General features: G+C 40.6%; 1 protein-coding gene and 1 long non-coding RNA gene across 2 annotated transcripts; both read left to right on the top strand.

Moving 5' to 3' along the window:
* Nucleotides 1-385: 385 nt before the first annotated feature.
* On the top strand, nucleotides 386-5,813 carry LOC109866416 (zinc finger protein OZF-like). The gene is made up of 2 exons (XM_020455094.2): nucleotides 386-963; nucleotides 4,371-5,813. Exons 1-2 carry the CDS (start codon nucleotides 582-584, stop codon nucleotides 5,603-5,605), a joined length of 1,617 nt encoding a protein of 538 aa, XP_020310683.1. The 5' UTR covers nucleotides 386-581; the 3' UTR covers nucleotides 5,606-5,813.
* Nucleotides 5,814-7,647: 1,834 nt separating this feature from the next.
* On the top strand, nucleotides 7,648-11,957 carry LOC116356183 (uncharacterized). Its single transcript, XR_004204656.1, has 2 exons — nucleotides 7,648-9,209; nucleotides 10,777-11,957. It is a non-coding gene; the product is annotated as an uncharacterized LOC116356183 (long non-coding RNA).
* Nucleotides 11,958-22,868: the final 10,911 nt, after the last annotated feature.

Here is a 22,868-nt window from a genome sequence, read left to right as displayed (position 1 = left end):
TTATTTATTTACTTTATACAGTATTTTTTGCTCATCTTTATCAAGGGTATCAATAACTAGGTGCTTATTTTGATATATAGTTTATTTAACTGAATCGGAAATACAGATGTGGGGTAGATGTAGAGTTTGTTTTAAATTCTCATAAAAAAAATCTGAACTAATCAAACAACACTTGTTGCTCTTTGTACGTGTTGATATAATATTCGTATTTAATGGAGAGGAAAAAACGTTTCCATAAATTGCTTTATACTATTCTAATTCAATGAAGAAGAAAAAAAGTATTCCCTCCTCAACTGCGTTTCCTCCCTCCAGACAGCAGATGGCGATATGTTTCTTTCAGGCGATGTTTCTAGTGTGACGTATTATCTAGTGGACGGAACGCTTCTTCAACAACTGCAGCCACCTCGGTAGCTCGCTAGCCAATAAAGTCGGAACATTCAAGTTCATTAGACAATTTCGTGCTTTATTTGCCACTGATTTAAACATACTTATGTGGAAACAACTAGCTACCCCGTTTAATTTAATATTTACGTTGTAAGTCAACTAGCTGGCCGGTTAAGTTAGCACTAGTCTAGTCACTAATGCTAACATCCCCGAACATGAGTTCACTAAGCTACTCTCCTCCTGCTAAAGAAGAGGAGGTCTGCTGGACGGAGAAAGAAGCTCTCGTGAAAGAAGAAGAGGAAGAGAAGGATGTTACAATACAAAAACAAGTAGAGGGTGAGACTGTTACCGTGAAAGAAGAAGATCAAGACGTTACAGTCAAAGACTCCTTCAGGGTGAAAGAGGAGGAGAATGTTACTGTGAAAGAAAAGGAGGAAGATGTAGTTTTGGGAGTGGAGGATGAAGTGAAAGAAGATGAAGACATTTTTGGAATGAAGGATGAAAAGGGGGAGATCACTGTCACATTAGAGGAGGACGAAGAAGAGAAGACTGGAGATCTGATTAACAACAGTAAATACAGTGAGTACTATCTTAACAGGGGCACAAATTCTGCAGTTGTTGAACTAATGTGTATAAACACACTAAAGGGAAACAGATAAGTGTTTTGAGCAAAATAGTGTTTTTTACAACTGCAAACTTGAAGGAGTAGGTGATGTCATAGTAAGGAGTTGGCTTGATGGGAAGTCGTGATGTCATCCAATAGGCGACAGATCTTCATGTGAATATTCATAATTCTTTTTAAAATCCTTCATGTTCTGTCAAGTTGGTTGTTGATCATTGCTAGAAAGCCATTTTCAAGTCTTGCCATAGACTTTCAAGACGATTTAAGTCCAAACTGTATCTAGACCACTCAAGACATTCAATGTCATCTTGGTAAGCTGCTCCAGTGTAGATTTGGCCTTGTGGTTTATGTTATTTTCCTTTTCCTACAGTTTTTTGTATTCAGATCTCTGAAATGCACTCTACCTATGTAACATTTAGTGTCTCCTTATATTACGCTGGGAAAACAGTTTTCATGGGCACAGAAATCCTAAATAATTTCTGAGTTTGCTCAATCCAATGGTTTTAACCGAAAGTCTCTTTAACTTTATTGACAACACCCAAGTCGATACTGTCATTAATGTGGTTCTTCAATAATTACACACAATTCTTAATATTGTAGCTGTTTAGTTACAGTCACATGTTCAACTATCATCAGCTGATCCAGGAAATAATTTTCTGAATGCTAGTTGAATGACAAACATCACGACATGCAACAACAACCAAAGTGATTATTCGTTCATTACTCTGGTAAAGACAGTTATGCTGTGCTCCACATTGGCTCCAACATCCCTAACAAATTGATGTTTATAATGTGTTATTGTCTGCTTGAATTTCAGTCTTGTCTCATTAGTCTGTTTGGACACAGAGATACTTAGCTCATAATGTGTAGAGAACTGTTCCTTGATGGGTAGGCTATATAACACACAGAGCTATTTTCCTTTATTCAGGACATTTAGAATGACTACACATTACAGAGTAGCCTAGTAGGATTGTTCACAAAATGATCTGGTGATCAGGTTATGAAATGTCATGACAAAGACATTTTAGTTTCCTTGTTTCACCTGAAATATTAAATGATTTATAGTCCGAGGTCTATGTTGTTGTTGTTGTTGTTAGGTGAAGTTATGGGTCCTACAGTAGGTCTATGTTGTTGTTAGGTGAGGTTATGGGTCCTACTACTGTAGATCTGTGGGTCAGCAGGTCTGTGTTGTTAGGTGAAGTTATGGGTCCTACAGCAGGTCTGTGTTAGGTGAAGTTATGGTCCTTACAGTAGGTCTATGTTGTTGTTAGACCTACTATATAACTTAATCTAACAACAACATAGACCTACTGTTGCACCCATAACTTCATCTATGTTGTTGTTAGGTGAAGGTGTGGGTCCTACAGTAGATCTATGTTGTTGTTAGGTGAAGTTATGGGTCCTACAGTGGGTGTAGGGCAGGTATTCCCAAACTGGAGTATGCCGTGAGTGGTACGCCAAATGAAAATGTGATTCACATTTTTTTAAATGAACAAATAATACATTTTCTTCACATTATCAAACAGCCCGTTTATATTTTCCAACCGGGTGATGTTTTTTTCTTACCTGGGTAGCCTCGTTTCACTTCCAAAAATGAAATGCAAGCATCTCATGTTCAGCGAAATAACAACACAATGTCAAATACAGGTAGCCTAGTCAAATAATTATCAGCCAATCACATTAACCATTAGTCTCTCGCAGGAATTCCACTAATGAAACATAGCTGCTGCTCATGTTGGTATCTGTACTGATGGCGCAGGGAGACATAGTGGAGTGGTAATGCGTGAGCAAGCAGTTGCTCCCAACGCCACTTGGGTACACTGCAACATCCACCGACAGGCTCTTGCTGCCAAGGGAATGCCTGACCGCTTGAAAGACGTTTTGGGCACAACAGTGAAAATGGTTAACTTTGTTAAAGCAAGGCCCCTGAATTTGCATGTATTTTTTGCACTATGCAATGATATGGGCAGCAACCATGTAACGCTTTTACAACATACAGAAGTGTGCTAGTTATCAAGGGGCAAAGTATTGACGTGTTTTTTTAAACTAAGAGGCGAGCTTAAAATGTTCTTTACTGACCATAATTTTCACTTGTCTGACCTCTTGCATGATGACGAGTTTCTCACACGACTGGCCTATCGCCTGAATGATCTTAATCTAGGATTACAGTTACTCTCCTCAACCATATTCAATGTGCGGGACAAAATTGAGGCTATGATTAAGAAGTAGGAGCTCTTCTCTGTCTGCATTAACAAGGACAACACACAGGTCTTTTCATCATTGTATGATTTTTTTGTGTGCAAATGAACTCAAGCTTACGGACAATGTCAAATGTGATAGCGAAGCGCCTGAGTGAGTTGGGTGCGCAATTACGCAGGTACTTTCCCGACACGGATAACACAAACAACTGGATTCGTTATCCCTTTCATGCCCTGCCTCCAGTCCACTTACTGAAATCTGAACAAGATAACCTCATTGAAATTGCAACAAGCGGTTCTGTGAAAATGTTATTTAATCAAAAGCCACTGCCAGATTTCTGGATTGGGCTGCACTCAGAGTATCCTGCCTTGGCAAATCGTGCTGTTAAGACACTGATGCCCTTTGCAACCATGTGCCTATGTGAGAGTGGATTCTCGGCCCTCACTAGCATGAAAACTAAATACTGGCACAGACTGTGTGTGGAAAATGATTTAAGACTGAGACTCTTTCCAATACAACCCAACATTGCAGAGTTATGTGCATCCTTTCAAGCACACCCTTCTCATTAACCTGTGGTGAGTTATTCACAATTTTCAATGAACAAAAAAGGTTTTATATGTAAGATAGTTAAATGAAGAGCAAAATTATTCATTATATTACTATTTGTGCCCTATTCCTATAAGAGCTCTGTCAATTTCCACAAGCCGGGTTGTGACAAACTTATGTTCAATAAATGTATGTATGTATAGTGTGTGTGTGGCAGGCTTACAATGATGGCAAAAAACAACATTTGAGTGTGCTGACCCTGGTGCTAGAGGGGGTACGCAGCTGGAGCTTTCCTCATTAGCAGGAGTTTCTATAACCAAATTGCCCTCATGTTGCAATTTTAACAAACACAGAAAGGGGTCGATATTGGAGACCAAAAGTCATCTGGCACACTGCTTAGGGGTTCCTACAATCATCAATGTTACTACTAATGTGAAAACAAGACAAAATATGACTTGCTGCTCACTTGACTGTCTTAAGACAAATGTCAAATAATTTAACAGATGTCAATTGTTGTACAACTTCATAGGTACGCTCTGGGCATCACCTTTTACCTCAAACAGTGGATTTCTGCTGTTCTGGGTCTTTAACCATCTGTCTGACTTTGTCGTTCACACAGGAGAGAGACGGAACTATCATGGATCCTCTGGGGAGCTTCAACAGCATCATGATGCTGACAAGACAGAGAAGAGTCTCTCCAGATCAGAACTTCTCAAGAAACACCAGCAGACACCCACAGGAAAGAAATCTCACTGCTGCTCTGACTGTGGGAAACATTGCAAATCTTCATCAGAACTTAAAAAACACCAGAGAACACACACAGGAGAGAAGCCTTATTGCTGTGATCAATGTGGGAAGAGTTTTACTAATTCAAGTAATCTGAAAACACACCAGAGAACACACACAAGAGAGCAGCCTTACAGCTGTGATCAGTGTGGCAAGAGTTTTACTCAGTTATGCAACCTGGTATCACACCAGAGAACACACACAGGAGAGAAGCCTTATAGCTGTGATCAGTGTGGCAAGAGTTTTGCTCAGTCAAGTAGCCTGGTATCACACCAGAGAACACACACAGGAGAGCAGCCATATAGCTGTGATCAGTGTGGCAAGGGTTTTACTCGGTCAACCAACCTGGTATCACACCAGAGAACACACACAGGAGAGCAGCCTTATAGCTGTGATCAGTGTGGCAAGGGTTTTACCAATTCAAGAAACCTGGTAACACACCAGAGAACACACACAGGAGAGAAGCCATATAGCTGTGAGCAATGTGGGAAACGCTTTTCTCGGATAGGATACCTTAAAGGACACCAGAGAACACACACAGGACAGAAGCCTTATAGCTGTGATCAGTGTGGCAAGAATTTTACTCAGTCAAGCAAGCTGCTATCACACCAGAGAACACACACAAGAGGGCAATCATATAGCTGTGAGCAATGTGGGAAAAGCTTTTCTCGGATAGGACACCTTAAAGGACACCAGAGAACACACACAGGAGAGAAACCTTATAGCTGTAATCAATGTGGGAAGAGTTTTACTCATTCAAGTAATCTGAAAACACACCAGAGAACACACACAGGAGAGAAGCCTTACAGCTGTGATCAGTGTGGCAAGAGTTTTACTCAGTCAAGCAACCTGGTATCACACCAGAGAACACACACAGAAGAGCAGTCATTTAGCTGTGAGCAATGTGGGAAAAACTTTTCTCAGGGAGAAAGCCTTAAAGAGCACCAGAGAATACACGCAGGAGAGAAGGCTTATAGCTGTGATCAATGTGGCAAGAGATACTCTCATTCAAATGGTCTGATTAAACATCAGAAAATACATGCAGGATATCCACAGAGTGTAGAATGACCTCCAACACCAGACCTGGGTAGTAGAGCACAGAGTGTGGAATGACCAACACCAGACCTATATACATCAAATCACATTTTTGTGTCACATACAGTTGTTTAACAGATATTATTGCGGATGTTGCGAAATGCTTGTGTTTCTAGCTCCAACAGTCCAGTAATATCTAACAATTCACACAATCTAAAGGAATGGAATTAAGAATATATAAATATTTGGGTGAGCAATGTCAGAGCGGCATAGTCTAAGATGCAGTAGAATAGGATAGAATCTAGTCTGTTCATTATACACATCTACATGATGTATTGGTACACCATGTAGGAGCAGTATAGACCTAGTCTGTTCATTATTTACATCTATATGATGCATTGTTACACCATGTAGGAGCAGCATAGACCTAGTCTGTTCATTATATACATCTACATGATGTGTTGTTACACCATATAGGAGCAGTGTAGACCTAGTCTGTTCATCATATACAGTGCCTTGCGAAAGTATTCGGCCCCCTTGAACTTTGCGACCTTTTGCCACATTTCAGGCTTCAAACATAAAGATATAAAACTGTATTTTTTTGTGAAGAATCAACAAGTGTGACACAATCATGAAGTGGAACGACATTTATTGGATATTTCAAACTTTTTTAACAAATCAAAAACTGAAAAATTGGCCGTGCAAAATTATTCAGCCCCTTTACTTTCAGTGCAGCAAACTCTCTCCAGAAGTTCAGTGAGGATCTCTGAATGATCCAATGTTGACCTAAATGACTAATGATGATAAATACAATCCACCTGTGTGTAATCAAGTCTCCGTATAAATGCACCTGCACTGTGATAGCCTCAGAGGTCCGTTAAAAGCGCAGAGAGCATCATGAAGAACAAGGAACACACCAGGCAGGTCTGAGATACTGTTGTGAAGAAGTTTAAAGCCGGATTTGGATACAAAAAGATTGCCCAAGCTTTAAACATCCCAAGGAGCACTGTGCAAGCGATAATATTGAAATGGAAGGAGTATCAGACCACTGCAAATCTACCAAGACCTGGCCGTCCCTCTAAACTTTCAGCTCATACAAGGAGAAGACTGATCAGAGATGCAGCCAAGAGGCCCATGATCACTCTGGATGAACTGCAGAGATCTACAGCTGAGGTGGGAGACTCTGTCCATAGGACAACAATCAGTCGTATATTGCACAAATCTGGCCTTTATGGAAGAGTGGCAAGAAGAAAGCCATTTCTTAAAGATATCCATAAAAAGTGTTGTTTAAAGTTTGCCACAAGCCACCTGGGAGACACACCAAACATGTGGAAGAAGGTGCTCTGGTCAGATGAAACCAAAATTGAACTTTTTGGCAACAATGCAAAACGTTATGTTTGGCGTAAAAGCAACACAGCTCATCACCCTGAACACACCATCCCCACTGTCAAACATGGTGGTGGCAGCATCATGGTTTGGGCCTGCTTTTCTTCAGCAGGGACAGGGAAGATGGTTAAAATTGATGGGAAGATGGATGGAGCCAAATACAGGACCATTCTGGAAGAAAACCTGATGGAGTCTGCAAAAGACCTGAGACTGGGATGGAGATTTGTCTTCCAACAAGACAATGATCCAAAACATAAAGAAAAATCTATAATGGAATGGTTCAAAAATAAACATATCCAGGTGTTAGAATGGCCAAGTCAAAGTCCAGACCTGAATCCAATCGAGAATCTGTGGAAAGAACTGAAAACTGCTGTTCACAAATGCTCTCCATCCAACCTCACTGAGCTCGAGCTGTTTTGCAAGGAGGAATGGGAAAAACTGATAGAGACATACCCCAAGCGACTTACAGCTGTAATCGCAGCAAAAGGTGGCGCTACAAAGTATTAACTTAAGGGGGCTGAATAATTTTGCACGCCCAATTTTTCAGTTTTTGATTTGTTAAAAAAGTTTGAAATATCCAATAAATGTCGTTCCACTTCATGATTGTGTCCCACTTGTTGTTGATTCTTCACAAAAAAATACAGTTTTATATCTTTATGTTTGAAACCTGAAATGTGGCAAAAGGTCGCAAAGTTCAAGGGGGCCGAATACTTTCGCAAGGCACTGTACATTATGTATTGTTATGCCATGTAGCAGCAGTATGGAGGTACAGTGGGGGACAATTGTTGACACCTTTGATAAAGATGAGATAAACGACTCTATAAAATAAAGAATTCAAATACTAAGCTATATTGTATGTAAAAAATAAAGGGAAATTAAAATATTTAATACTAGTACAATTGCTCAGAGAAAGAGATTTAGTTTAACATGTAATTCTCAAAAGGAAGGGGTCTGAATTATTGCCACCCATGTTTTCAATTCTGCAGCACCTTCCCCTTGTGGGGATAATGACATTCAAATGTTTTATGAGATTGGAGAACACATTGGTGGGATCTTAGACCATTCCTCCAAACATAATCTCTCCAGGTCCTTGATTTATTTAGTATGTTCTTGTAGACTGCCCTGTTCAATTCAAACCACAGGTTTTCAATGGAGTAGAAGTCCGAAGACTGAGATGGCCATAGAAAAATGTTGATTTTGTGCCCAATTAAAAAAATTATCATGGATGTTGATGTCTTGCTGGAAGATCCACTTATGGCCAACTTTCATTCTACTAGCAGAGAGGTAACCAGGTTTTGGGCTAAAATATCCTGGTAATGGGTAAAGTTAATTTATTTTATACAGTCATTTTTGCTCATCTTTATCAAGGGTATCAATAACCATGTGCTTATTTTGATATCTAGTTATTTGAGTCAGAAATATAGATGTAGAGTTGGTTTTACATTTTCATTAAAAATCTGAACTAATAAAACAACACTTGTTGCTCTTTGTACGTGTTGATATAATATTCATATTTAATGGAGAGGAAAAAACGTTTCCATAAACTGATTTATACTATTCTAATTCAACGAAGAAGAAAAAAGTGTTCCCTCCTAAACTGCGTTTCCTCCCTCCAGACAGCAGATGGCGATATGTGTCTTTCAGGCGATGTTTCTAGTGTATTACATAGTCGACGGAACTCTTCTTCAACAACTGCAGCCACATCGGTAGCTCGCTAGCCAACAAAGTCGGAACATTCAAGGTCTTTAGACAATTTCGTGCTTTATTTGCCACCGATTTAAACATACTTATGTGGAAACAACTAACTACCCCGTTTAATGTAATATTTATGTTGTAAGTCAACTAGCTGGCCGGTTAAGTTAGCACTAGTCTAGTCGCTAATGCTAACTGGCTAACATCCCCGAACATGAGTTCACTAAGCTACTCTCCTCATTCTAAAGAAGAGGAGGTCTGCTGGACGGAGAAAGAAGCTCTCGTGAAAGAGGAAGAGGAGGATGTTACAATGCAAAAACAAGTAGAGGGTGAGACTTACCGTGAAAGAAGAAGATCAAGACGTTACAGTCAGACGCCTTCAGGGTGAAAGAGGAGGAGAATGTTACTGTGAAAGAAAATGAGGAAGATGCAGTTTTGGGAGTGGAGGATGAAGTGAAAGAAGATGAAGACATTTTTGGAATGAAGGCTGAAGAGGGGGAGATCACTGTCACATTAGAGGAGGACGAAGAAGAGAGGACTGGAGATCTGATTAACAACAGTAAATACAGTGTGTACTATCTTAACAGGGGCACAAATTCTGCAGTTGTTGAACTAATGTGTATAAACACACTAAAGGGAAACAGAAATGTTTTGAGCAAAATAGTGTTTTTCACAACCGCAAACTTAGAGTGAGTGATGTCATAGTAAGGCATTCAAGGAGTTGGCTTGATGGGAAGTCGTGATGTCATCCAATAGGCGACAGATCTTCATGTGAATATTCATAAATATTTTTGAAGTCCTTCATGTTCTGTCAAGTTGGTTGTTGATCATTACTAGAAAGCCATTTTCAAGTCTTGCCATAGACTTTCAAGACAATTTAAGTCCAAACTGTAACTAGGCCACTCAGGACATTCAATGTCATCTTGGTTAGCTCCTCCAGTGTAGATGTGGCCTTGTGGTTTAGGTTATTTTCCTGTTCCTACAGTTTTTTTGTATTCAGATATCTGAAATGCTCTCTACCTATGTAACATTTAGTGTCTCCTTATATTACACTGGGAAAACAGTTTTCATGGGCACAGAAATCCTAAATCATTTCAGAGTTTGCTCAATCCAATGTTTTTAACCAAGTCACTTTAACTTTATTGACAACACCCAAGTCGATACTGTCATTTAAGGGGGAGCCTATATTGGAGACCAAAAGTTTGCGTGTGCGCCATCGTGCATACATTTATTTTGTCCCCCCAAATCAAACACGACCACAACGTAACATTGCAAAAATCTGAAACTTTCTGTCCAAAAATGATGCAGAAAAATGTATCCATGCTTTTGTCACTTCTAGGTTAGACTATTGCAATGCTCTACTTTCCGGCTACCCGGATAAAGCACTAAATAAACTTCAGTTAGTGCTAAATACGGCTGCTAGAATCCTGACTCGAACCAAGAAAATGTATCATATGACTCCAGTGCTAGTCTCCCTACACTGGCTTCCTGTCAAAGCAAGGGCTGATTTTCAAGGTTTTACTGCTAACCTACAAAGCATTACATGGGCTTGCTCCTACCTATCTCTGATTTGGTCCTGCCGTACATACCTACACGTACACTACGGTCACAAGACACAGGCCTCCTAATTGTCCCTAGAATTTCTAAGCAAACAGCTGGAGGCAGGGCTTTCTCCTATAGAGCTCCATTTTTATGGAACGGTCTGTCTACCCATGTCAGAGACGCAAACTTGGTCTCAACCTTTAAGTCTTTACTGAAGACTCATCTTCAGACCCCCCCCCCCCCCCCCCCCCCCTTGGATCTTTGTGGGCTAAACCTAGCCTTGTCTCAGGATGGTAGGTTGGTGGTTGAAGATATCCCTCTAATGGTGTGGGGGCTGTGCTTTGGCAAAGTGGGTGGGGTTATATCCTTCCTGTTTGGCCATGTCCGGGGGTGTCCTCGGATGGGGCCACAGTGTCTCCTGACCCCTCCTGTCTCAGCCTCCAGTATTTATTCTGCAGTAGTTTATGTGTCGGGGGGCTGGGGTCAGTTTGTTATATCTGGAGTATTTCTCCTGTCCTATTCGGTGTCCTGTGTGAATTTAAGTGTGCTCTCTCTAATTCTCTCTTTCTTTCTCTCTCTCGGAGGACCTGAGCCCTAGGACCGTGCCTCAGGACTACCTGACATGATGACTCCTTGCTGTCCCCAGTCCACCTGGCCGTGCTGCTGCTCCAGTTTCAACTGTTCTGCCTTACTATTATTGGACCATGCTGGTCATTTATGAACATTTGAACATCTTGGCCATGTTCTGTTATAATCTCCACCCGGCACAACCAGAAGAGGACTGGCCACCCCACATAGCCTGGTTCCTCTAGGTTTCTTCCTAGGTTTTGTCCTTTCTAGGGAGTTTTTCCTAGCCACCGTGCTTCTACACCTGCATTGCTTGCTGTTTGGGGTTTTAGGATGGGTTTCTGTACAGCACTTTGAGATATCAGCTGATGTACGAAGGGCTATATAAATACATTTATTTTTGTATTTTTTATTATTATGATTATTTTTAAAATCTCATAGCTGTAATCAATGTGGGAAGAGAGACACTGGTAAAAGATCTCTGATCAAACATCAGAAAATACATGGAGTTGTTTCATGATATCAATGAAATAATGTCACAATGTAGAGTATTTTAATGATGTCACAATGTAGAAGCCTAAACGTTTGCCCCCCTGTTCTGTTGATTTCAGCTATGGATTTTAGCCTCAGGGGAAACATCTAGGCTCTGAATTGAAATAGTACTATTTATGAGATTTAACAAAAAGTGACGAACAAAAAAAAGAATTGTGTTACACCTACCACGTTGGTGACACACTTGAATCAAAATGCAACACTTCAAAATGTAGCTTGCTCTTTTCTACAAATTGTCCTCTAACCAGGGATGTACACATTTTTCCCAGATTCCGTGTGGTTTTTGAGCTGTTAGTTTTAACAGGACATGTAACCTCATCACCCTCCTCTCGCACAAATTATTTTAGCATTATATTGATGAGTTATGACAAATTAGTGTTGGGTTCCTTTGTTTAGCGACCCCTACATTTAAATGCATCACTCCAAAATGTAGCTTACTGTCTTCTGCAGGTTGTCCTCTAATCAGTGAGGTAAAAGATATCTCCCATTTCTATGTGTTTTTTTTTTTGTTTCAACAACACGTACAACCTGATTTCCCCCCTAATCGATATCAGTGATTTATTGCTACTTGTCAAAACAACAGCATTTATGGTGCTTGTGCAATTTATAAGGTGCTTGTTTAAAATAAAAAATAGAAGTAATATGATTATTGTGGCAGATGTTTGTGTATATAGCACATGTTATATTTAGGTTTTCAATTTATCCCAAACTGTTTCTGCATATTGGTTATCGATTTGGACATGTTAAAACTGTGTTTTGACATTGGGCTATCCCACCTAGCAAAATGTAATTGAAAAGATGTTGAAAATAAGACTGCAATCAAATATTCGATATTTACATTTCATGTAACATTTAGTAATGGTAATTATTTATGCAACCAACTGATCATATTTTGGTACAATTATATTAACTTTGTTGCCCTTCTTTTAGAATATCTGGGTTCATTCTCAGATATGCCAACCCAAATGTACTAGAGCATGACATTGGGGACTGGGCCTCGATCCAACAACTTGCCTATCTAGTGAACCCTGAAAAGAGAGAGAAGCTCTGCAGTGAGGTGGAAAGTTACTACGGATATTGCAGGAGTTTCCAAGGGGATGAGAGTTCTAGAAGCTAGTGTGTTTGAGGAAGAAGAGAGTTCTAGAAGCTAGTGGGGAAAAATGAGTTTTATTTCTTGTTTTTAATTGTTGACAGTCAGTAGACACCATGTTTATATTGGTGAAGGTGAAGCATTGTAGTTTATTATAATGTGAAATGGAAGTTGTTTTCTGTTGGTGGTGCACAAACTTGTCCGACAAAAATATAGGTAATATTTTCGAATAATTGCGCCAACAGTTGTTGCCTTCTCACCAAGCTGCTTGCCTATTGTCCTGTAGCCCATCCCAGCCTTGTGCAGGTCTACAATTTTATCCCTGATGTTCTTACACAGCTCTCTGGTCTTGGCCATTGTGGAGAGGTTGGAGTCTGTTTGATTGAGTGTGTGGACAGGTGTCTTTTATACAGGTAACGAGTTTAAACAGGTGCAGTTAATACAGGTAATGAGTGGAGAACAGGAGGGCTTCTTAAAGAAAAACTAACAGGTCTGTGAGAGCCGGAATTCTTACTGGTTGGTAGGTGATCAAATACTTATGTTACTTAAAAATCATACAATGTGATTCTCTAGATTTGTTTTAGATTCCGTCTCTCACAGTTGAAGGGTACCTATGATAAAAATTACAGACCTCTACATGCTTAGTAAGTAGGAAACACTGCCGATTTTGCAGGTTATCAAATACTTGTTCTCCCCACTGTAGCTACATCCATGTTTATTTATAGCCATTGGTTCTTGAATATAACACACGCCTCATGAGCTTAGTTCAACTGTTTACCCCATCAGAACCCCAAATAAGCTTTTTTTACTCTAATGCTTAGAAACAATGTAAATCAACTCTGTATAGCCTCAGCATGGTAACCAATAATGTTGATATCATGGATGGTCAGTCCTTGCATCCTTAGGTCTGTCTATGAATTTGAGAGTAGTTACATTTCTCCAGCCCCATCCATCATCGTATTACCAAAACAGTGGTGAAATTACAGCTTTGTTATTGTTTGAACTGCAGATTGGTTGATTTGATTGTGTGGGTTTTTTAAAGGGGCAACCTAGGATTTAAACAGCAACAAAATGTCAGCCCTGAGACTTGGTTTGGTAAACAGTTGAGGGATGGGGGTTGGAGAAATGTAAACACTCTCAAATTCATAGAGAAAGCTGTTGTAGCAACCGTAACCCAAAACCTAGCAACCTCATCAAGAAGTTCAGACAGTCATAAGGTGTTGGCTTGACAGTCACTAGACCAAGGTTTGAGTTCAGCCCAGGGCTTCCCCCTGAATTCACTACACTTTAATTACAAGGACTGAATCAATCCATAAGGTCAAAAACATAGTTTTAACCAGGTTTCGAGGCTATACAGTGGAGTTATGCAATGTTTTGGTTTCTGATGGGGTAATACAGTTGAAATATTTGAAGCATTTATAAGTTACACTACTGTTCAAAAGTTTGGGGTCACTTAGAAATGTCCTTGTTTTTGAAAGAAAAGCTCACAAGTCCTCAACTGACAGCTTCATTAAATAGTACCCGCAAAACACCAGTCTCAATGTCAATAGTGAAGAGGTGACTCCGAGATGCTGAAAAGAAAAAGCCATATCTCAGACTGGCCAATAAAATAAAAGATTAAGATGGGCAAAACAACACAGACACTGTGTTAACCAAGTTTAATTCTTCCCAAAGGGTCGTTACAGCTGTAATTCATACAAAAACATGTTCTCACCATCACAAGCATATATACCCCACTTTGGACACTCCTTCTCTCCAATCCTTACATCTTCTGGTTCGACAAGAAGAGGGTAACAGGATACTAAAACCTTATTACTCCCTTCAGGGGATCTGACCTCAACCCCTCTTTAGCCTAATCCACAGATATCCTCTTGTATCACCTATTGCACTCCTGTGACTCTCTCCCGTCCACCCAGCACATTCCACAGCCACTCTGTCTTTCTACAGATATCACTCCTTTATATAGTCGATTCTGATCTATCATGTCTTTAATATCTCAATGTTCAAAGTTTACCCTGAATCCAACACTGGTTAGAGCCAGTTTGCTCTGTTCTGTGAAGGGAGTAGTACACAGCATTGTACGATATCTTCAGTTTCTTGGTAATGTCTCTCATGGAAAGCCTTAATTTCTCAGGACAAGAATAGACTGACAAGTTTTAGAAGAAAAGTATTTATTTCTGGCCATTTTGAGCCTGTAATCGAACCCACAAATGCTGATGCTCCAGTATTCTCAACTAGTCTAAAGAAGGCCAGTTTTATTGCTTCTTTAACCAGAACAACAGTTTTCAGCTGTGCTAACATACTTGCAAAAGGATTTTCTAATGATCAATTAGCCTTTTAAAATGATCAACTTGGATTAGCTAACACAACGTGCCATTGGAATACAGGAGTGATGGTTGCTGATAATGGGCCTCTGTACGCCTATGTAGATATTCCATTTAAAAAATCAATGTCTACACTGTATTTCTGATCAATTTTATTTTAATTGACCAACAAAAATGTGCTTTTCTTTCAAAAACAAGGACATTTCTAAGTGACCCCGAACTTTTGAATGGTAATGTAAATTCTTCAAGAATCAATGGTTATATAGTAAATCTTTCTATAACTGCCAGTGTAGATTTCCTGTGGGGGTCAAACTATTACATAAGTCGTTGTATTCAAAGACCTCAATGTCTTGCCACCAGGAGGGTGCAAGGTGCTGTGTTGTTGTTGTCTGCTGCCAGGACTTGTGTGACGGCCTTTTCCTGCTCCAGAACTGTTTCCATCATCTGCAGTGGAGCTCCCCACCTTATCAGGGATTCTGTGATGAGCTTGTTGAGGGGCAGGCTCAGTTTATCCTGTGGACTTGTCGGGGCCTTCTGCTTCTTCCAACTATAGAAACATTTGCTGACCACTTTCTTGCATTTAATCCTTCTATAGATTTACATACTACTGTTGTGATTAAGAGAGCTATATTGCTTTAGAAAACAAGATTGTTTATATAGTAGGATATTTATTATTGAAAGAGAGGATATATTGAAACCAGAGGCTAATGTATAAATTATAAATAAAGGCAATGTAATATTTGCATATTGCACACATTTACATATTACAAATATGATAGATTTGCATAGCGGTATATATTCTGCATAACGTATAAGAAGGATCATGCAGTGTAGTCAGCTATAACTTTAAACAGAGGAGATAAAGAATACAATAGTTATTCTGCAATTTAAGTTATGTTGTTTTTAAATGAGGTTATTTTTCTACCTGCTCTGTGTTTTGGATGTTTAAACGTACCAATAGCAATGTGTAGCCTGTGTCTTGTCCATTTGTTCAGCTCCAATGCTTTGACTGTGTTCCATCCACTGTCTTGTCCATTTGTTCACATGCAGGGTTTTCAGGTGGTTAAAAAGATTGCTGGTGTTTCCACCTTTGGCGTCGACACAACTTACATAGTGCTGTTTGTTGGTCGAGGTCGGATATCTTAAAGCAAAACCAGTTCCAAACGACAGAGGCCCCCCTTTTTGAACCAATTCTTTGTTGTCCTGCAAATCAACCTCAATACATTATTTTCCTTTACTTCAGGCATCAACTTTTACCTCAAATAAAAAGTGGATTTCTGCTTTGCCCCAATTGCCTACCATCTGTCTAACTTTGTCTTTCACACAGGAGAGAGAAGGGAATATCGTGGATCCTCTGGGGAGCCTCAAAAACCTCATGATGCTGACAAGGCAGAGAAGAGTCTCTCCAGATCAGAACACCCCAAGAAACACCAGCAAAGACCTAGAGGGAAAAAATCTCACTGCTGCTCTGACTGTGGGAAACATTTCAAATTTTCATCAGAACTTAAATTACACCAGAGAACACACACAGGAGATAAATCTTATAGCTGTACTCAATGTGGGAAGAGTTTTACTCAGTCAGGCAACCTGAAATCACACCAGAGAACACACGGGAGAGAAACCTTTTAGCTGTGATCAATGTGGGAACAGTTTTATCATATCTGGCGATCTGAAGATACACCAGAGAGCACACACAGGAGATAAATCGTATTGCTGTAATCAATGTGTAAAAAGTTTTGCTGCCTCTAGCTGTCTGAAGATACACCAGAGAACACACACACAGGAGAGAAACCATGCATCTGTGCTCAATGTGGGAAGAGTTTAACTCAAACATTCTGATAGCGCACCAGAGAAGACACAGGAGAGAAAAAACCTTATAGCTGTGATCAATGTGACGAGATACTCTGATAAAAGATTTCTGATCAAACATCTGAAAATACATGAAGGAGTTGTTTCATGATATCAATGAAATAATGTCAATGTAGAATGTTTTAAAATTGTAGCAATAGTCTTTTAATGATGACAAAATGTAAAACCCTAAACGTGTGCCCCTTGTTCAATTGATTCATGCATGACTCAGGGGAGAATTCCAGGCTCTGAATTGAAAGAGTACTATTTATGAGATTTAACAAAAAGTGAGTAACAAAAAAGAGCTGTATTACACCTACCGCGTTGGCGACCCACTTTAATCAAAATGTAGCTAGCTGTTTTCTACAAGTTGTCCTCTAACTAGGGATGTACACATTATTCCCAGATTCCGTGTGTTTTTTGAGATGTTAGTTTTAACGTGCAACCTCATCTCCCCTCTCTCGCTCAATTGATGTCAACGTGATATTTATATGAGTGATGACAAATGTGTTGTTTCTCTTTGTTTAGCGACCCCTACATTTAAATGCATCAATCCATAATGTAGCTGACTGTCTTCTGCATGGTTGTCCTCTAACCATTGAGGTAAAATATATCACCCATTTCCATGTGTTTTTTGTTTTGTTGTGTTAGTTTCAAGAGCAGGTTCAACCTGATTTCCCCTAAATCGACATGCATTGCCATGGATCTTAATTTCAAATCAAATTAAAATTTTCACGTGCGCTGAGTACAGTGAAATGCTTACCTACAGGCTCTAACCAATGGTGCGGGAAAGAAAAGAAGGTGTGTGTGTAGGTAAGTAAATAAATAAAACAACAGTAAAAAGACATTTGAAAAAAGAGTAGCAAGGCTATATACAGACACCTGTTAGTCAGGCTTATTGAGGTAGTATGTACATGTAGGTATTGTTTTAAAGAGTAGCAGAAGCGTAAGAAGAGTGGGTGGTGGGACACAATGCAGATAGCCCAGTTAGCCAATGTGCATGAGCACTGGTTGGTCGGGCCACTTTAGGTAGTATGTACATGAATGTATAGTTAAAGTGACTATGCATATAAGATAAACAGAGAGTAGCAGCAGCGTAAAAGAGGGGTTGGGGGGGGGGGGGAACACAATGCAAAGTACGGGTAACCATTTGGTTACCTGTTCAGGAGTCTTATGGCTTGGGGGCAAAAACTGTTGAGAAGCCTTTTTGTCCTAGGCTTGGCACTCCGGTACCGCTTGCCATGCGGTAGTAGTGAGAACAGTCTGTGGCTGGGGTCTTTGACAATTTTTAGGGCCTTCCTCTGACACCGCCTGGTGTAGAGGTCCTGGATGGTAGGCAGCTTTGCCCCAGTGATGTACTGGGCGCTGAGCAATTGCCTACCAGACAGTGATGCAACCGGTCAGGATGCTCTCGATGTTGCAGCTAGAACCTTTTGAGGATCTCAGGACCCATGCCAAATCTTTTTATTTTCTTGAGGGGGAATAGGCTTTGTCGTGCCCTCTTCACGACTGTATTGGTGTGTTTGGACCAATCTAAATTCCTTGTGGACAACAAGGAATTTTAATCTCTCAACCTGCTCCACTACAGCCCCGTCGATGAGAATGGGGACGTGCTCGGTGCTCCTTTTCCTGTAGTCCACAATCATCTCTTTAGTCTTGGTTATGTTGAGGGATAGGTTGTTATTCTGGCACCACCCGGCCAGGTCTCTGACCTCCCTATAGGCTGTCTCGTCGTTGTCGGTGATCAGGCCTACCACTGTTGTGTCGTCAGCAAACTTAATGATGGTGTTGGAGTCGTGCCTGGCTATACACTCGTGGGTGAACAGGGAGAACAGGAGGGGACTGAGCACGCACTCCTGGGGAGCTCCAGTGTTGAGGATCAGCGTGGCAGATGTGTTGCTACCTACCCTCACCACCTGGGTGCGGCCTGTCAGGAAGTCCAGGATCCAGTTGCAGAGGGAGGTGTTTAGTCCCAGGATCCTTAGCTTAGTGATGACCTTTGAGGGTACTATGGTGTTGAACGCTGAGCTGTAGTCAATGAACAGCATTCTCACATAGGTGTTCCTTTTGTCCAGGTGGGAAAGGGCAGTGTGGAGTGCAATAGAGATTGCATCATCTGTGGATCTGTTTGGGCGGTATCCAAATTGGAGGGTGTCTAGGGTGTCTAGGGTTCCCGTGCTACGGGCCTGTAGTCATTTAGGCAGGTTGCCTTTGTGTTCTTGTGCACAGGGACTATGGTGGTCTGCTTGAAGCATGTTGGTATTACAGACTCAATCAGGGACATGTTGAAAATGTCAGTGAAGACACCTGCCAGTTGGTCAGCACATGCCCGGAGCACACATCCTGGTAATCCGTCTGGACCCGCAGCCTTGTGTATGTTGACTTGTTTAAAGGTCTTACTCACGTCGGCTACGGAGAGCGTGATCACACAGTCGTCCGTAACAGCTGATGCTCTCATGCCTTAGTGTTGCTTGCCTCGAAGCAAGCATAGAAGTGATTTAGCTTGTCTGGTATGCTCGTGTCACTGGGCAGCTCGCGGCTGTGCTTCCCTTTGTTGTCTGTAATAGTTTGCAAGCCCTGCCACATCCGACAAGCGTCAGAGCCGGTGTAGTATGATTAAATCTTAGCTCTGTATTGACACTTTGCCTGTTTGATGGTTCGTCGCAGGGCATAGCGGGATTTCTTGTAAGCTTCCGGGTTAGAGTCCTGTACCTTGAAAGCGGCAGCTCTACCCTTTAGCTCAGTGCGAATGTTGCTTGTAATCCATGGCTTCTGGTTGGGGTATGTACATACAGTCATTGTGGGGACGACGTCCTCAATGCACTTATTGGTGAAGCCAGTGACTGATGTGGTGTATTCCTCAATGTCATCGGAAGAATCCCAGAACATGTTCCAGTCTGTGATAGATGTGGAGAGTCAACACCTTTAGTTGCTCCACCTTTTTGGTTTGCTTCCTGTCTTTACGTTTGGTGTTGGGTTTTTCTTTTGTTAGCCTCTTCTTGGGCAGATTTAGTGGGTCTCATGGGGGGTGCCTTTTATGTCCCAGTTGTTGTTACTAGTCAACTTTCAGTGGACACCCCCATAGTGTCTATCAGAAACCCACCTGTTTAGTTGTGGTTGTTGTCAGTGACTCTTTGTTAGTTCCGTCTTCTATTTAAGGGACATTTCTGGTTTTCCTGCTGGGGAACGTAACAACAAACAATGTAGTAAAACAAGCTTATATTTTGGGTTGGATATTGCATCCAATTGTTAATATTTGAATCAATGACATTTCAATATAATTTTCCTTAAAATGCTCATTAGTCTTTCAGTTGTTAATCTTCAATTTTTATCCTTGTATGTTTGTTGTGTACTAAATGTGAGTTTTTCAGTGTTTTCTTTCTGTGAAGCCAAATTTGCTATATAAATAAAGCCTGATTTGAACATATTGCGAAACCAATGACCGACCAATCAACAGACTTTGGCATAAGCAACACAGGGGCGGCAGGTAGCCTGGTTAGAGTGTAAATGTTTATTTTCATTGTTTTTGATTTTTTCTGTGAAGCCATTGTGTTGCATCCATGTCTGAAATGTGCTGTATAAATAAAGCTTGATTTGAACATATTGCAAAACAAATGAACCCAATGACTAACCAATCAACAGCCTCTTGCAAAACCAATGAACACATCTGTGCAAAAGCAGCATGTATCCTCGTCCATCTTAGTATGAAAAATAGTATAAATTCAGTATATCTTCCACTGTCAAAATAGTGCATGCTCTGTAAATTTAGTATCACTTTTTAACGAACCCAGTACATTTGTTGAAAATGATAAATCCACCCTGCAACACAGAAACACATTTAGTCATATTATAATAAACACTCAAAGTAATGGATATGGAGCATCTATGGCCTCAGTTACACCTGGTACCTAAATGTGACTTCTGTCATCCAATCACACCAAGCTGCATTAGGTTCAGATCTATCAGGATGGGCCTTTGACATAGTCTGGATGCAGTCAGGCCACTGAATATAAATAAGCATGTAAAGAGTAGTGGGGAAAAGTACATTCTACACAAAGGACTTTCATAATAACAAATAACTAATGTGTGTGCCTGAGGGGAAATTAACTTTCAAACAGACAAAATGGGTGAGAAATTACACCAATATCAGTGGACAATTTGCACTGCTGTTGAAAAGCATCTCCACAGTATGATGTTGCCACCACCATGCTTCAACTTAGGGATGGTGCCAATTTTCCTCCAGACGTGACACTTGGCATTCAGGCCAAAGAGTTCAATCTTTGCTTAATCAGACCAGAGAATCTTGTTTCTCATGGTCTGAGAGTCCTTCAGGTGCCTTTTGGCAAACTCCAAGTGGGCTGCCATGTACCTATTACTGAGGAGTGGCTTCCGTCTGGCCACTCTACCATAAAGGGCCTTATTGGTGGGGTGCTGTTAGATATTACTTATCAGATATTACTGCACTGTCAGAGATAGAAACACAAGCATTTCGATACACCCGCAATAATATCTGCTAAACATGTGTATGTGACCAATAAAATGTGATTTGATTTTGATTTTAAATAAATTTCCTATTTATCAAAGGTTCTTTTGGCTGGGGTCAAAATTACTCCAAAGGATTTGAAATGGTTAAAAGTCCATTTTTATACCGAAACACTAAACCATGATTTAGATTTATTAAGAACAAGTTGATTGACAAAGTCATGAAAAATTGGAGGAATTGAATAAACCACATTTTGGCTATGATAAAATATATTTATTTTATTTTATTTCACCTTTATTTAACCAGGTAGGCAAGTTGAGAACAAGTTCTCATTTCCAATTGCGAACCTGGCCAAGATAAAGCAAAGCAGTTCGACACATACACCGACACAGAGTTACACATGGAGTAAAACAAACATACAGTCAATAATACAGTATAAACAAGTCTATGTACGATGTGAGCAAATGAGGTGAGATAAGGGAGGTAAAGGCAAAAAAGGCCATGGTGGCAAAGTTAATACAATATAGCAAGTTAAACACTGGAATGGTAGATTTGCAGTGGAAGAATGTGCAAAGTAGAAATAAAAATAATGGGGTGCAAAGGAGCAAAATAAATAAATCAAATAAGTAGGGAAAGAGATAGTTGTTTGGGCTAAATTATAGGTGGGCAATGTACAGGTGCAGTAATCTGTGAGCTGCTCTGACAGTTGGTGCTTAAAGCTAGTGAGGGAGATAAGTGTTTCCAGTTTCAGAGATTTTTGTAGTTTGTTCCAGTCATTGGCAGCAGAGAACTGGAAGGAGAGGCGGCCAAAGAAAGAATTGGTTTTGGGGGTGAACAGAGAGATATACCTGCTGGACCGCGTGCTACAGGTGGGTGATGATATGGTGACCAGCGAGGTGAGATAAGGGGGGACTTTACCTAGCAGGGTCTTGTAGATGACATGGAGCCAGTGGGTTTGGCGACGAGTATGAAGCGAGGGCCAGCCAACGAGAGCGTACAGGTCGCAATGGTGGGTAGTATATGGGGCTTTGGTGACAAAACAGATTGCACTGTGATAGACTGCATCCAATTTGTTGAGTAGGGTATTGACATCGCCGAAGTCGAGGATTGGTAGGATGGTCAGTTTTACAAGGGTATGTTTGGCAGCATGAGTGAAGGATGCTTTGTTGCGAAATAGGAAGCCAATTCTAGATTTAACTTTGGATTGGAGATGTTTGATGTGGGTCTGGAAGGAGAGTTTACAGTCTAACCAGACACCTAGGTATTTGTAGTTGTCCACGTATTCTAAGTCAGAGCCGTCCAGAATAGTGATGTTGGACAGACGGGCAGGTGCAGGCAGCGATCGGTTGAAGAGCATGCATTTAGTTTTACTTGTATTTAAGAGCAATTGGAGGCCACGGAAGGAGAGTTGTATGTCATTGAAGCTTGCCTGGAGGGTTATTAACACAGTGTCCAAAGAAGGGCCAGAAGTATACAGAATGGTGTCGTCTGCGTAGAGGTGGATCAGAGACTCACCAGCAGCAAGAGCGACATCATTGATGTATACAGAGAAGAGAGATATGCCTCTGGGGTCAAAATTATCCATGTCAGAAGTATGGTTCAATGCAAATATGTAGTGGGTGTAAAGTTTGTTTTAAATTCTCACTCATTGAAAACGAATCAATCAACACATGCTTCTCTTTGAACGACTTAATATAACTTTAAACTTTTATTAAATAAATGAAAAATAAACTTTTGGTTCCTCAACTGCGTTCCCCACTCCAGTCAGCAGATGGCAATGTGCGTCTTTTAGGTTCAGGCGATGCTGCCAGT

This window comes from Oncorhynchus kisutch, linkage group LG21 (genome assembly GCF_002021735.2).
Source record: "Oncorhynchus kisutch isolate 150728-3 linkage group LG21, Okis_V2, whole genome shotgun sequence".
NCBI lineage: Eukaryota > Metazoa > Chordata > Actinopteri > Salmoniformes > Salmonidae > Oncorhynchus > Oncorhynchus kisutch.
This window is presented reverse-complemented; position numbering and strand designations above follow the sequence as displayed.

What these genes read in the sequence shown, in the direction of transcription:
- LOC109866416 (XM_020455094.2), top strand. Translation starts at nt 582, where the DNA reads ATGCTAACATCCCCGAACATGAGTTCACTAAGCTACTCTCCTCCTGCT. An exon ending in GATTAACAACAGTAAATACA is followed by an intron (nt 964 to 4,370) that starts GTGAGTACTATC and finishes TCGTTCACACAG; the next exon opens with GAGAGAGACGGAACTATCAT.